The following is a 12,732-nucleotide window of genomic DNA, read 5'->3' as shown; positions in this document are numbered from 1 at the left end:
TGGAGCATAGACTCTGGAGTTAATGTGCTGCCTGGGTTCAAATCCCAGCTCTGCCACCTTCCAGCTGAATAATCGTGTTGGAGGAGTGACTTACTTCTCTCTACCTTAGTGTTCTCACCTGTAAATAATAGCACTTATCCCACAGAATTACAAGAGTGAAATACATTAACACATAGAAAACATTTAGAACAATGCATGACATTCAAAAGGCACTTAATAAACTAGTCAGCCCTCTGTATCTGCAGGTTCTGCATCTACAGATTCAGTCAACCACAGATTGAAAATATTTGGGGGGAAAAACTCTCCAGAAGGTTCCAAAAAGCAAAACTTGAATTTGCTGCACACCAGCAACTGTTTACGTAGCATTTATGTTGTATTAGGTATTGTAAGCAATCTAGAGATGATTTAAAGTATATGTGAGGGGACTTCCCTGGTGGTCGAGTGGATAAGACTCCGCACTCCCAGTGCAGGGTGCCCGGGTTCGATCCCTGGTTGGGGAACTAGATCCCGCATGCATGCTGCAACTAGGAGTTCGCATGCCGCAACTAAGAAGTCTGCATGCCACAGCTAAAAGATCCCACATAGCACAGCCTATATTAATTAATTAATTAACCAAATATTTTTTTAAATAAAAAAACTTTTTTAGATAAAGTATATGTAAGGGTGTTTGTAGGTTATATGCAAATACTACACCATTTTATATAAAGGACTTGAGCATCTTCAATTTTAGTATCTGTGCAGTGGAGTGTGGGGAAGGACTGAACCAATTCCCCCAGGATACCAGGGGATGACTATTGTTATTGCTACTTGCTAGTGCTCTCTGGTAAAAGGATCTACTGGTAGTCTTCATAACCTGTAGGCTTTCCTAACTTAATAAGTGGTATAGTATTCTGAAGATCAGACTTGTGGAAAATCTAGCTTTAGCTTACCTCGTGGAGTCACCTGTGTTTAAAAATCATAAGTAAAAATTCCAGGCATATTTAAACTGCACTATGTCAGTGAACTTCTCAAAAGTAGTAGGAACTACTTTCCTTAATAACTACAAACAAGGGCTAAAAAGTTAATGTCCTGAATATACTCTAGAAACAGTTATTAGAGTTAAATAGTAGGATGAGAGATCTCCTTGTAAGCCCCTCATTTCCCTCTTCTTTAAAAACCTTTGTTGGTAGTGCACTAACCACAGAATGAAATCCATATTGTTTGGCAGAACATTCAGAGCCCTTTATAATCTGGCATTAGCCCACATGTCCAGTTTCATAAACACTGAATTCCGTGTAAGTAGAGTTTGGTTATAAATTCATGGCGCAATATTCTAAGTTAAAGGCCCCATCAGTATTTCTGTTCTGAGCTTCATAACTCACAGGACATTAAACTGAATGTAAAATTATAACAATGGAAAAAATTAACTAGCATTTTTGATTACTATGTTCTGAGCTCTTGACGTGTATGTACTCATTTAATCCTATGATATAAATACTGTTCTCCCCATTTTACTGTGAGAACCCTGAGGCACAGAGATGTGTCTCTTGCTCAAGATCACATGAAGTAATAAATTTTGTTAAGAATAGGTTTCAGACAGAGTCCACTTAATCTCTGCCCTCTCCTACCTCTGGGCATTACAGTATATTGGATATCCTTTCTGTGTACAGTGTCAATAAAGAACAGGGTTCTTTTATGTGAAACTCTATAAGCTTCTCACAGTGATTTGGAAGAAAAACGCAGTGGGTTGGTGGTTGACTCACTGCCCTAAAAAGAGGTCTGCTTTGGGCTCATCCCCTCGGTCTCTTTGCATCCCTAATGCCTAGCAAGCCCTTAGAAGTATTTTTTGAGTAAATGTTGGTTAATCAGTGATGGAATGGAATGAGAATTGGTGATTTTTTTTTTTAGGAACAAAAATATTCATGCTTATTTAAACTTTGTATTAGAAATCTTAGTTATTAGAAGTCAGCCTCCATGTGTAACTCTTAGTCGTAGCATATTTCTTGAGGAAGATAGCTTTGAAGCTGTCAAATAATTAGATAAGTAATCATTTGACAGTTCTGGTTGGATAATAATTTCTGAGATAAAAAAGAAACACCTTAAAATAACACTTCTAATAATAAAATGTTTTTAAGTTTAAAAAGAATATTAAAATTATTGCTGTCCTTTCTGTGACTACCATCCTGCACTTCCCCATGAAAACATATTTGATTTTTCTGATTATAAAAACTACTAGTCATTATGTCAACAATTTATTTAATACAGACACATAAAGTAAGAATTAAGTCCTTTCACAATGTTAAGAAATAACCGTAGTTAAAAGCTTGGGGCATATCCTTCATACTTATAAAGTCATGAAGTCAGAAGAATAATTGAGTATATAGGTATAGTACTTCCCCCCCAAATTTGTGTCTTCATCCACATATTACTTTCTTGAAACTGTGGGAGAAAATGATCCTTAATAGTTTCTAGTAAGCAAGAGTTGTTAAATAAGTGTCCTATATTAACTCACTAAAATCAAGTATAAAAAATATTTATTTTCGTCATTTAATACTTATACATATAAGTATTTCTCAACTTTTTTTTCATTATTGCCTCCCAAGGAGGCTTTTTAAACATTTTCCCTCAAATTGAGCCCCGCCCCCAATATTTTGATACCACAGTTATACTCTATATATCTGTTTATGTACAGGCGCCCTCTAAAGGGCCACAAACCATTATACTATCTGATTTTTTTTACCCTCCTAAGAACCAGTTTTCAGCCTTTTTTGGGTGATGCTGCCCCCGTTGAAAATGCATGGGGTATGTGTGTGTGAGAGAGAGAACGTGTGTGTGCGTGTGTGTGTGTGGATATTTGGGGGAGGAGGAGAAAAGGGTTTGCTGTGCATGAATAGTTACTTCAGTTTCGTGGCACTCAGAGAGAAGGGGTCAGTTTTTCTGTTACTTTATCAGGTTGTCCAGAAGGGAACATTAGGTTTAATGATTACCACCATTACTTCACCAGTCTATTATCAAACTCTAAACATAGTGCCTTGGAGTGCCTAAGTGACTGAGAATATTCTGGGTACCGTATTTCTATTCTTGAGAACGTTGATAAATACGACAAGGACACAATGACATTATTATAGTTGAAAGCATTTTATTGAATTTAGGGAATAGTAGTCCTAATGCATTAAGAACAATAATAAATGTTTAAACCTCTGTCCCAGTTGTTCTCAAAAATAGTGATTTTGCCTCCCGGAGGACATTTGCAATATTTGGGAGCATTTTTGGTTATCACAACTAAGGGAGTGGGTGTTGCTAGTGGCATCTCATGGTTAGAGGCCTGGGATGCTGCTAAGCATCTTGCAATGCACAAGACAATGTACCTCCACCCCTCAAACCATAATAGAATTATCTGGTCCAAAATGTCAGCACTGCTGAAGTTGAGAAACCCAGCTTTATCCTAATGATTCTATTTCTTGGAATCTATCTTTAGAAAATAATCCAAAACACAGCAACAGTTATGTATATGCCTAAAGATACTCACCGAAGCATTCTTTAATTTTTTCCTTTACAAAATCTGTCCTTTCAGAAAACTTATAAGCAAAAAAGAGGGGGACTCAGAGTTCCCCTCATAAGTAATGTTGTTGGGATTTTGATGTATGTGTATTTTTTTAAGTGGGACATATATCACTATATATACTTATGAAAAATGAGAAACAAACTCAATTCTTTCAGGCGCAGGAAGAGATTTAGTTGCCTGTGTCAGGACCACATCAATTTCAGGAAAACTAAAGAACTACTTTAGAGATAATTAACTCACTCATTTCAGGAATTGTTTATACAACACCCTTCAACCTCTTTGTCCACTCTTAAATCTTATACTCTGCATTACTGTTCTCAAATGCCTCTTATACTACCATAGAGTAAAAAAGTACAGGCAGTTTTTCAATGAAGTTAACTTTTAGTTCTGGGCACCAGTTAAAGGTAAATGATGGTCCCATCCCTGAGGATATTCTTTTATTTTTTTCTTTACTGTGATTTAATATGGAAGAAAAAGAACAAATGGTAAAAAATTGGAAGCAATCATAAATGTCTATCAGTAAAGAGTAGATAAATAGATTTTAGCATTCTTCATGCAATGGAATACAATGTAGCAGTTAAAATTAATGAACTAATTTACGTGTATATTCATAAATCTCCAAAGCATAATGTAAATGAAAAGCAAAGCATAAGATATTTAGAGTATAACACTGAAATAAATTTTGATATCACACAAAATACTGTATTATTTATAGATATGTATATATATATATATGTGTGTGTGTGTGTGTGTATATATATATATATATATACATATATATATATATATATATATATATATATAAAATCATGGATGACAAAAATAAACACCCAACCTCAGGATGGTAGTTACCTCTGATGATGAGAAGAGAATTGGATCAAGGAACAGTAAAAAGACTCATCAACCATATTAATAATCTTATATTTCTTAGAAGAAAAGCATCTCAAGCATATAAATATGGCAATATACAAGTTGGTTAAATCTGATTATGGTTACATTAAATGTTTTTATTCTCTTTTTGTTTTTGAAATAGTGCAACATCACATTTTTTTAAAACTAAACGTACTTTTCAGATTTGTTCATATTTGAACTGAGGCCAAATATAGAAAGATTTTTATAATAGTCATAATTTAGCAATGTATATATAATAAAAGTAATGAATGATTTCCTTATAACCACAACTAACTACAGCAAATAAAATTATTTTCAAGGGCTTTTCTCTCTTTGTTTTTGGAATGTTAAGTACTTTCTGAAGGTATTTAGGGTCTACTGAATGTTAAGAAAGGTGAATGTTTCTTGAAATTACTCAAGCAATGGTTGGGGTAACTGAGTATGATTTACAGTTCCACAAGATGACAAGTTGGTCAACTTTTTCCTTCCCCATGTAACTTATCAAATTTATTTAGAAAGAAACCATATTGTGCATTAAGATTAAAAAATCAGTTTATTTCATAGTAAGAGAGAAATGTGGTATCTCTCAGCCTCTTGATAGTGATACTACACGATGCCTGTTCACAGATAACAAATATTGCAAGGTGTTTCATTTTAGAAGACTTCTTTGTTTAAAACCAGTAACTTTGTGGTTTGCATTCAGATTTTTTTTTTTAAGTTTTTTCCTCTGAGATTTTAGACATCTGACCTTTAAATTAGTAAGGGGTGCTTTACAACTTTATTCTATCCAAAAAAATATTAAACTTAACATGCTTGTTTCTTGTGTGATAAGTGGCACTATCAACATAAGCGTAATCAAGCATATTTTTCTCTAACTAGTGCTCAAAACTGTCTTGTTATTAACCAAATCTGTGATTACTTACCCTAATAGAAGGATTTTTACTTGATTTTATGCTAGTTGTCCTCAGACAAAAATTTGCTTAAATCGTATAAATGTTTGGTGGGAGATACTCTGCTAGATTGTATTAAAAGAAAATTATTTTAGATTTTGGGCTCGTGCTGCTAAGGGATAGTTTTATAGGAGATGCTAGCCATTGCTTGGACATACAGCTGGCAATTAACTTGCCAGTGGGTTGTTAGAAATTTCTTCTAAGTAAGGAGAATGTGTAAAACAATCATGTAATGAAGACATTTAAATTTCTGTAATGGATTGACTATTTTGAGCATTAAATTTTTTTAAAAAGGAATGGTGTCTGGTGTCACCACATTTAGATATGTTAAATAGAGCATATGGCTATTTTTCTAAAATCACACGTTTAGTGAATTATTACTGTTGATCCTGTTATCAAACCAAAGTTTAGACTGAAAGCGAAGGGACTAACTCAGAGTGCATTCTGCTTAGCAACCACCTTGTCTCCTGTTTTGCTACTGAATGCAAGTACTCATGGCTCAGAAGTGTATCTGCAGCCAGCTGGTCTCAACCAGACAATACTTCATTCACCTACTTTCCAGACTAGTCAGGCAGAGACATCAGCTCATGATTTTTAGTCACAAGGAAATTTATTTGTAAACTTCAAGCAGTAGCAAAGTGATCTCAGAAGCCCCTGAACTATGAGAAATTGCCTTCTAATTTAAGAATGCGAAGTCCTTGGAATTTCGAACTGCTCTGCCTAATGTTTTTTCCTCTTAAAACCTCTTGCAAGTGTATTGTTTAAAAAACATAGCCTCTAGGGCTTCCCTGGTGGCGCAGTGGTTGAGGGTCCGCCTGCCGATGCAGGGGACGCGGGTTCGTGCCCGGTCCGGGAAGATCCCACATGCTGTGGAGCAGCTGGGCCTGTGAGCCATGGCAGCTGAGCGTGCGCGTCCGGAGCCTGTGCTCTGCCACAGGAGAGGCCACAACAGTGAGAGGCCCACGTACCGCAAAAAAAAAAAAAAAAAAATAGCCTCTAAAATCCTAGAAAAGAGAAAATACTTTTTAGTAGAAAAAATATGTTAAATTCTAAGAATACTTTTAGAATTATTATCTGAAAACAAAAATTCAAGAAATCAGTTTTTTGTTCAGACTTTTATTGTCTGCCTTGATCTCCACATGTTTATTTTCTGTCTTAGAAAACAACAGTTTTGTTGGCATGTGAAGCTCCAGTTTCCTCAGAGTCAAGCTGTGTATGTAGAAAAAAGGTATAGTATCACGACTGTCTGTTAAGAACTCACTTGTTTTCATTTTGTCTCCATATTTGAAATAAACTTAACTTAAACGTGATGTCAATAGTAGACTGGATAACTAAGTGTGGTATATTCATACAGTGCAATGCTACACACCACTGAAAATGAATGAACTACATCTACACATATCAACGTGGATGAATCTCAAACATAATGTTGAATGAGAAAAACAAGTTAAGGAAGAATTCAGAGTATGATTTTCGTATGTAAATATGAAAAAAATGAAAGTATACTTCTTAGGAATACTTTTAGTGGTGGTAGAGCTCTAAGGGAAATGATTAGCACAGAAATCATGATGGTGTTTACTTCAGCATGGGGACAGATGTTAAGGAGAGCGATGCAGGGAGAATCAAGAGGGCTGAATCAAGAGAAAGAATCTTAAGCAAGGTGGTTATATAGGAAATGAAAAATAAGCCAAAATTCTGCTATGATAAAATTGCTGCTATTAACATCATAGTGTGTTCTCAGAAAATACATGATTTTAGACATGTATATGTGTGTATTCATAATTGGAAGTAATTTGCATAACAGTTTTTTATCCTACTTTTTTCATATTATGAACATTTCAAATGTTATTTTAAAATTTGAATGGTGATATACTATTTGATTCCTTGGGTTAGGAAAATTTTAAGTTGCTTTTTAAATAATATCTTTAGCATATATTCACATTATGCATAAATGTCCTCTCTGTAATTGTCATATGGATTTTAGGGAAGAACTTTCTTATTTAAGGTTGCATACCAGACTAAAGACAGGGAAAGGACTCATATTTTACAGGTGGGGTGTGTAGCACAGTAGTGTATATGAATATGTATAAATGATTAAGGAAAATCGCTAGTTCAAAACAGTGTCTTAATTTTGTTTCTACAACTTTATAGTATAAAACAATATGCAGACATACATACAGGAAATTTGGTAAACCTAAAATGCTTTGTTTCCAGGGAGAGTAGTATCAATTTTTTAACCTGGTCTTATGATTTAGAATAAATAAATTTGAACATGCACTGAAACTAGCATCATCTGAAACCTTTTTTTCAGATTTTTGATTTCTGCAACTTTCAAATCTACTTCACTGTGATATCTTTCTTTTCATCTTTGAAAACAGGAGTGTGTTAAATGAGGCTTTGTATTTTTATAATTGATTTATAGGGAACTTCTCAAAATATTATTTTTAAGACTTGTTAAATGTGTCCAAGAAATGTTTTTGAGCTTTTTTCCTAAGTAATTTTTGCTTAAAAAGATATTATATTTTGCTAAGACTAAAATAAAAGGTCTGTGTTCAGTTATTTTTTTAAAGCCACAATATTTAGTAATTCTAAATTAACACCTTTAATAGAAAATTATAAGTAATAAGGTTTGTTTTTGTTTTTGTTGGGAAGAGTACCAGATGATAAAACTATTAATGAAATCCTAAGACCTTACATTGATCCTGAAAAGTCTGATCCTGTAATTCGTCAAAGGTATGTTTCAAAAATCTTGTAACTTTCTGAAATTATTAAAAATGTTGAGGTATTTACTATATGCATATTTATTAAATAAAGCCATATCTTTATTAGAGTATAATGTTTCTGTACTGTTTACTTTCTGTCCCATTTCCTTGGTGTGTACTCAAGGCTTTGTCAGTCAGAGATGATGCTCTGGGTAAGGATTTTGGTTATAGTAATAACAGCAGTACTTAACACTGTTTGCTGCATTCCAGATACTACTCTTTGAAGCTTATAATAATAAATGTATTAATTCATTTAATCCTCACAATAACCCTTTAAGGTAGATTATTGCCGTTATATCTATTTTACAGATGGGGAAACTGAGCCTTAAAGTGGTTAAGTGACTTCATATGGCTCATAAGTAGGGAAGCTAGGATTCAAATCCTGGTGGTCTGGAGTCAGAGTCTGTACCCTTACCCCTTAAACTAAACTGCCTTTCACAGTTGAACTAAAAACTCTGAAAATTGAGTTTCCAAGTAGTTAAAGACAGGAAATCCTATTTCAGCCAAGTCTTCATAAAACTGAGTAATACACACTCTGCCTTCTGTCCAGAAACACACCATGGACAAAAATGGTTAACATAGCATAGTGGAAAGATTCAGTTTTGAATATCTGGGTTAGAATAGCTAATTCTGTCCCTTATTAGCTATGTGATCAGGAACCAACTTACTTCCGCACCTTAATTTTTTCCATCAGTAAAATGAGAACGATGATGTTTACTAGATAGAGTTGTTACGAAGCTTGTAAAAAATTACATATATACAGTTCTAGTACAGAGTCTAGCACATAGTAAGCAGCACTCAAAAAAGGAAACTATTAATATGTGAGTTATTCGTGTTTCTGAGCAGGAATTTCTTTTCACCGGCTGATACCTGCTTAGGTTATGAATACTTGTTTTGGTTAAAATTTGAAACAGAGTGGATTCTGAAGTGTCTGATTCAGTTCTAGTTAAATTTCATCTTCTACTTTTCATAGAAAGTGGTGCCCAGACTCAAACAAATCCATGTCACATATCAAGCGGTGTCTCTGGGACCGCTACCAGAGTTGAGTTTCTTTTCCTCTTATTACCAATAATCTAATTGTTATTGCTGGTCATATATTTAACAATAAGACAAAATACCTGCCACCAAATTGGACACATATTTTAAAAATAAATAAATTAGCAAGATTAATCTGTACAGAGAGAAGGTAATTTTTAAAACAGATCCTTGGTTGAAAAATATCTTTAACACCGTTTCTGTGCTTGGATAGATAAATTTTAAGTATTATTAATAACTACTCATAGGGCTTCCCTGGTGGCGCAGTGGTTGAGAGTCCGCCTGCTGATGCAGGGGACACGGGTTCGTGCCCCGGTCCGGGAAGATCCCACATGCCGCGGAGCGGCTGGGCCCGTGAGCCATGGACGCTGAGCCTGCGCGTCCGGAGCCGCAAAAAAAAAAAAAAAAAAAATAACTACTCATAGATGCTTAGTTTCCATAGGCACAGTTTTAAAATACATTAAAAATCAGTTTTGCTTCCTTTAATATGACATTTTTATTTCAGGTTGAAAGCCTACATTCACTCTCAGACTGGGGTCCGAATTTTAATGAAGGCAGAAAATATGCAGCAAAATTTAGTAAGGTAAAATTGCTTCCCTCTCCATTTCTTTAAATGTTTTCTAATTCTGTAGTATAATTAAGTAGCTTGCTTAGCTTAAATGGCTAGTTATTATGCTAATTATCTGGCAATCAACAAAGCCTAGGCTTTTAAAAATGACCTTCAAATTAAAATTTTTAAATAATCACACTTATCATAATACAGGATAAATTCAATTGAAAAATCACCCTGGTTAGAATATTTTAAAGTAACATCGTGTGCAACTGAAAGATTTTTCAATCCCATTTTAACTTATTTCAAGAAATATTCTATACAACAGAGTTCCAAAGTTCAAGTTTTTGCTTTTGGGAAATAAAAAATTCCTGTGATGAACTGACCATTGTATATATCACAGTGAAAAGAACTCTACATAGAAATGTGAAGAAAGCCAGGTTCTAAGAAACTATGTGATTTGAGAGTTTTAATATCACTGGGCTCCCTGTTCCTTCATTAATGGAATGATGAAGGAGACTACACTAAAAGATCTCTGAGAGTCCCTTCAGTGTCTGCAGTTATGTGTCATTACATTGAATTGCAAAACCCTGATCTTTAATATCTGTGATGCTTTCCCTGTCTTCCATCGTTTCATTAACAAAACTACTAGATCCAGTTCAGACTAGATAGGATTGGTCTCATCTGCTAATAGAGCTTAGAGATGTAAGCATCCAGGCTGTGAAAGCAGAGCTGGGTTTGAATCCCAGCTGTGCCTGCTTCCAGTTATGTTAACTTGAGTAAATTACATAGCCTAACTTGCCTTCGTTTCCTCATCTCTAAACTGGAGGTGATGATAATCAGATTATCATGAGAGATTAAGATGATTATTTAGCACATGGTAAGTGCATGCTTTTATTATTTCTACTATTACTATTACTACTACAGAAGATAAATGGATTCTTAAAAAACATCTTCTAAAATTCAAGGAAACCAAAGTTGTATGTGATAAAAGGTAAATGTAGGATACAGAATATTTTAAAGTTTATAATATAGGGCAGACTGCATAGGCCCAGATAGCATTCATTTTTGACTTGGAAATATGTACTGTAAATCTACGAAGAGGGAAAGAGAATGGCGATCTCAGCTTGCCCTAGGAGACAGGGTTTTCTAGGAGAGTGACAGAAATGCATGCAGCATGACGTGACCCAGAGGGGAGCATTTTATTTTAACAAAGAACCAAAGAGGATAAACCTTCACCAAAAAAAGAAGGTTAAAGGAGCGTACTGCAGTGAGATCAGATGACCTAATTCTAGACACTCAACTTCTCTGGGCTTCATGTCCCTTTAAGGTCCTTTACTTTCTCTTATTTTATGACTTTCCTTGTTTAGGAACCCAAAAAGGACTTTGGTTGGGCCTTGGGTTAACCTTCTTAATCCCCAAAGGGCAGGGAATGATAGATTAATAAAGGAAAAGATAAGTGGTATTGACTTTAAGGAATACCTAGAATAGGCTGTTTTGTTACTAAACCTGAGCCAAACTTAGTGACATGAAAAGTACTCTGACTTTCCTTTATCTGTGTAGAAAACATGTCTTCCAGATTTCCCCATTTGAGTTGTTTACTTGAACTCAATGATATATGAAAATACCATCAAAGAAGAGGAAGCAGAAGTTTACAACCAAGATCTAAGAATTTTGTATTTAAAAATTGCCACCCTATTTAACTTTGACTAGTGATATTATCACTTTAAGGCAATAATAATGTTAGAAACTCCAATTGAGGTAGCTTTTATCATGAAGGTGGACCTAAGTTGGAGTAAGGTACATCCTTATATTTCTTACTGTTCAGTCAGCCTTAAGGTATAGTTATCCTAATTTCTACAAAACTTCCTAGTTTTATTAGGATTTTCTAATCATGAATAATGCAAGTAGATACTATGGAGATACATTTAGAAATAGATTTTTTTTAATTAAAGATTTTTTAACCAGTGTTCACCAGATAGTACATTCATAGATAGGCTAAGATGAGCATTCACATTTGATCGTATGCTTAATCACAGTTATATCATTAAAGGGAAGTACATTCAGAGAACATCTAAGTACGATTATTATAGGTTATAAAATGTGGGCTTCTAATTTAAGATAAGGAGGATTTTATTATTTCCTGAAAAGTACTTAGAAGGTAGAACCATGTATTTTCCTTGTGGCTTTCTGATTTTAAATGTATCATATGATTTATAGCATTCCAGTAAATTCAGAGTGGAGTCTTTTTACCAAATACTTGGTATTGCCAATTTCCAGTGGTTGTGTTTTCCATTCTTGAAGAGTTTATGACAATTGTCCCATGATATACCTGATCAGCTAGATCAATCTTAAATGTTTCCCAGGCTTTAGCTTTGCCATATACAACTTTTATTTTTAGATTTAGTTGATAATAGAATGTATGTCTAACTCTAAAGAATTTGTTGCTGATCTATTTCAGAGTTTTCTTTCCAGAATACACAGGGTTTGAATTTGTATCTTCTTATAAAAGTAAATATGTCTTCTTAAGTAAATCCATTCATTCATTCAGCAAACACTTAGTAACCATTGTGGTCCAGGTGTTGTTCAAGACATTAGGCTGATAGCAGCAAGCAAAACCGTTCCTATCTCTGTGGAGCTTACATTCCCAGTGGAGGAGAATTCATGTAAGGTACCCTCTTGCCACATCATTTCTCACCAGCTTTCTGTTCTCAGAAAGTGAGTGAGTGTTTTGAGGCAGAAAAGCCTATGTTGGTAACACCAGGCACCATCAGAGTCAGCCATTGTATTGCTGCTAACTTATTACTGACAAGTTAGGATACTCCCAGCTTTGATACTGTCCATTTAATTGTAATTTTTCAAATCTATTGAATTTTAGACCTATATTTTACTTATTAATAGAATCATTTATTTTTCATGAAGAAATTCAGATACATTTTTTATGTTTACTTTGCTGCTTTGATGTTTATATAAGATCCTGATTTTGATAAAGATGTGATT

At 34.4% G+C, this 12,732-nt stretch overlaps 1 protein-coding gene across 2 annotated transcripts in view; it reads left to right on the top strand.

The window, feature by feature from the left end:
- The window catches only part of ZNHIT6 (zinc finger HIT-type containing 6), a 54,722-nt gene that overhangs the window by 24,391 nt on the left and 17,599 nt on the right, over positions 1 to 12,732 (top strand). For both annotated transcript variants that reach the window (XM_065882502.1, XM_065882510.1), the window contains 3 exons: positions 6,545 to 6,613; positions 8,038 to 8,118; positions 9,688 to 9,765. In XM_065882502.1, the coding sequence (XP_065738574.1) occupies positions 6,545 to 6,613; positions 8,038 to 8,118; positions 9,688 to 9,765 (228 nt within the window). The remainder of the gene's footprint in view (positions 1 to 6,544; positions 6,614 to 8,037; positions 8,119 to 9,687; positions 9,766 to 12,732) is intronic.

The sequence above is a fragment of the Phocoena phocoena genome, chromosome 1 (assembly GCF_963924675.1).
Source record: "Phocoena phocoena chromosome 1, mPhoPho1.1, whole genome shotgun sequence".
NCBI classification, from domain to species: domain Eukaryota; kingdom Metazoa; phylum Chordata; class Mammalia; order Artiodactyla; family Phocoenidae; genus Phocoena; species Phocoena phocoena.
The sequence above is the reverse complement of the archived record's forward strand: the minus strand, read 5'-3'. Positions and strand labels throughout refer to the sequence as shown.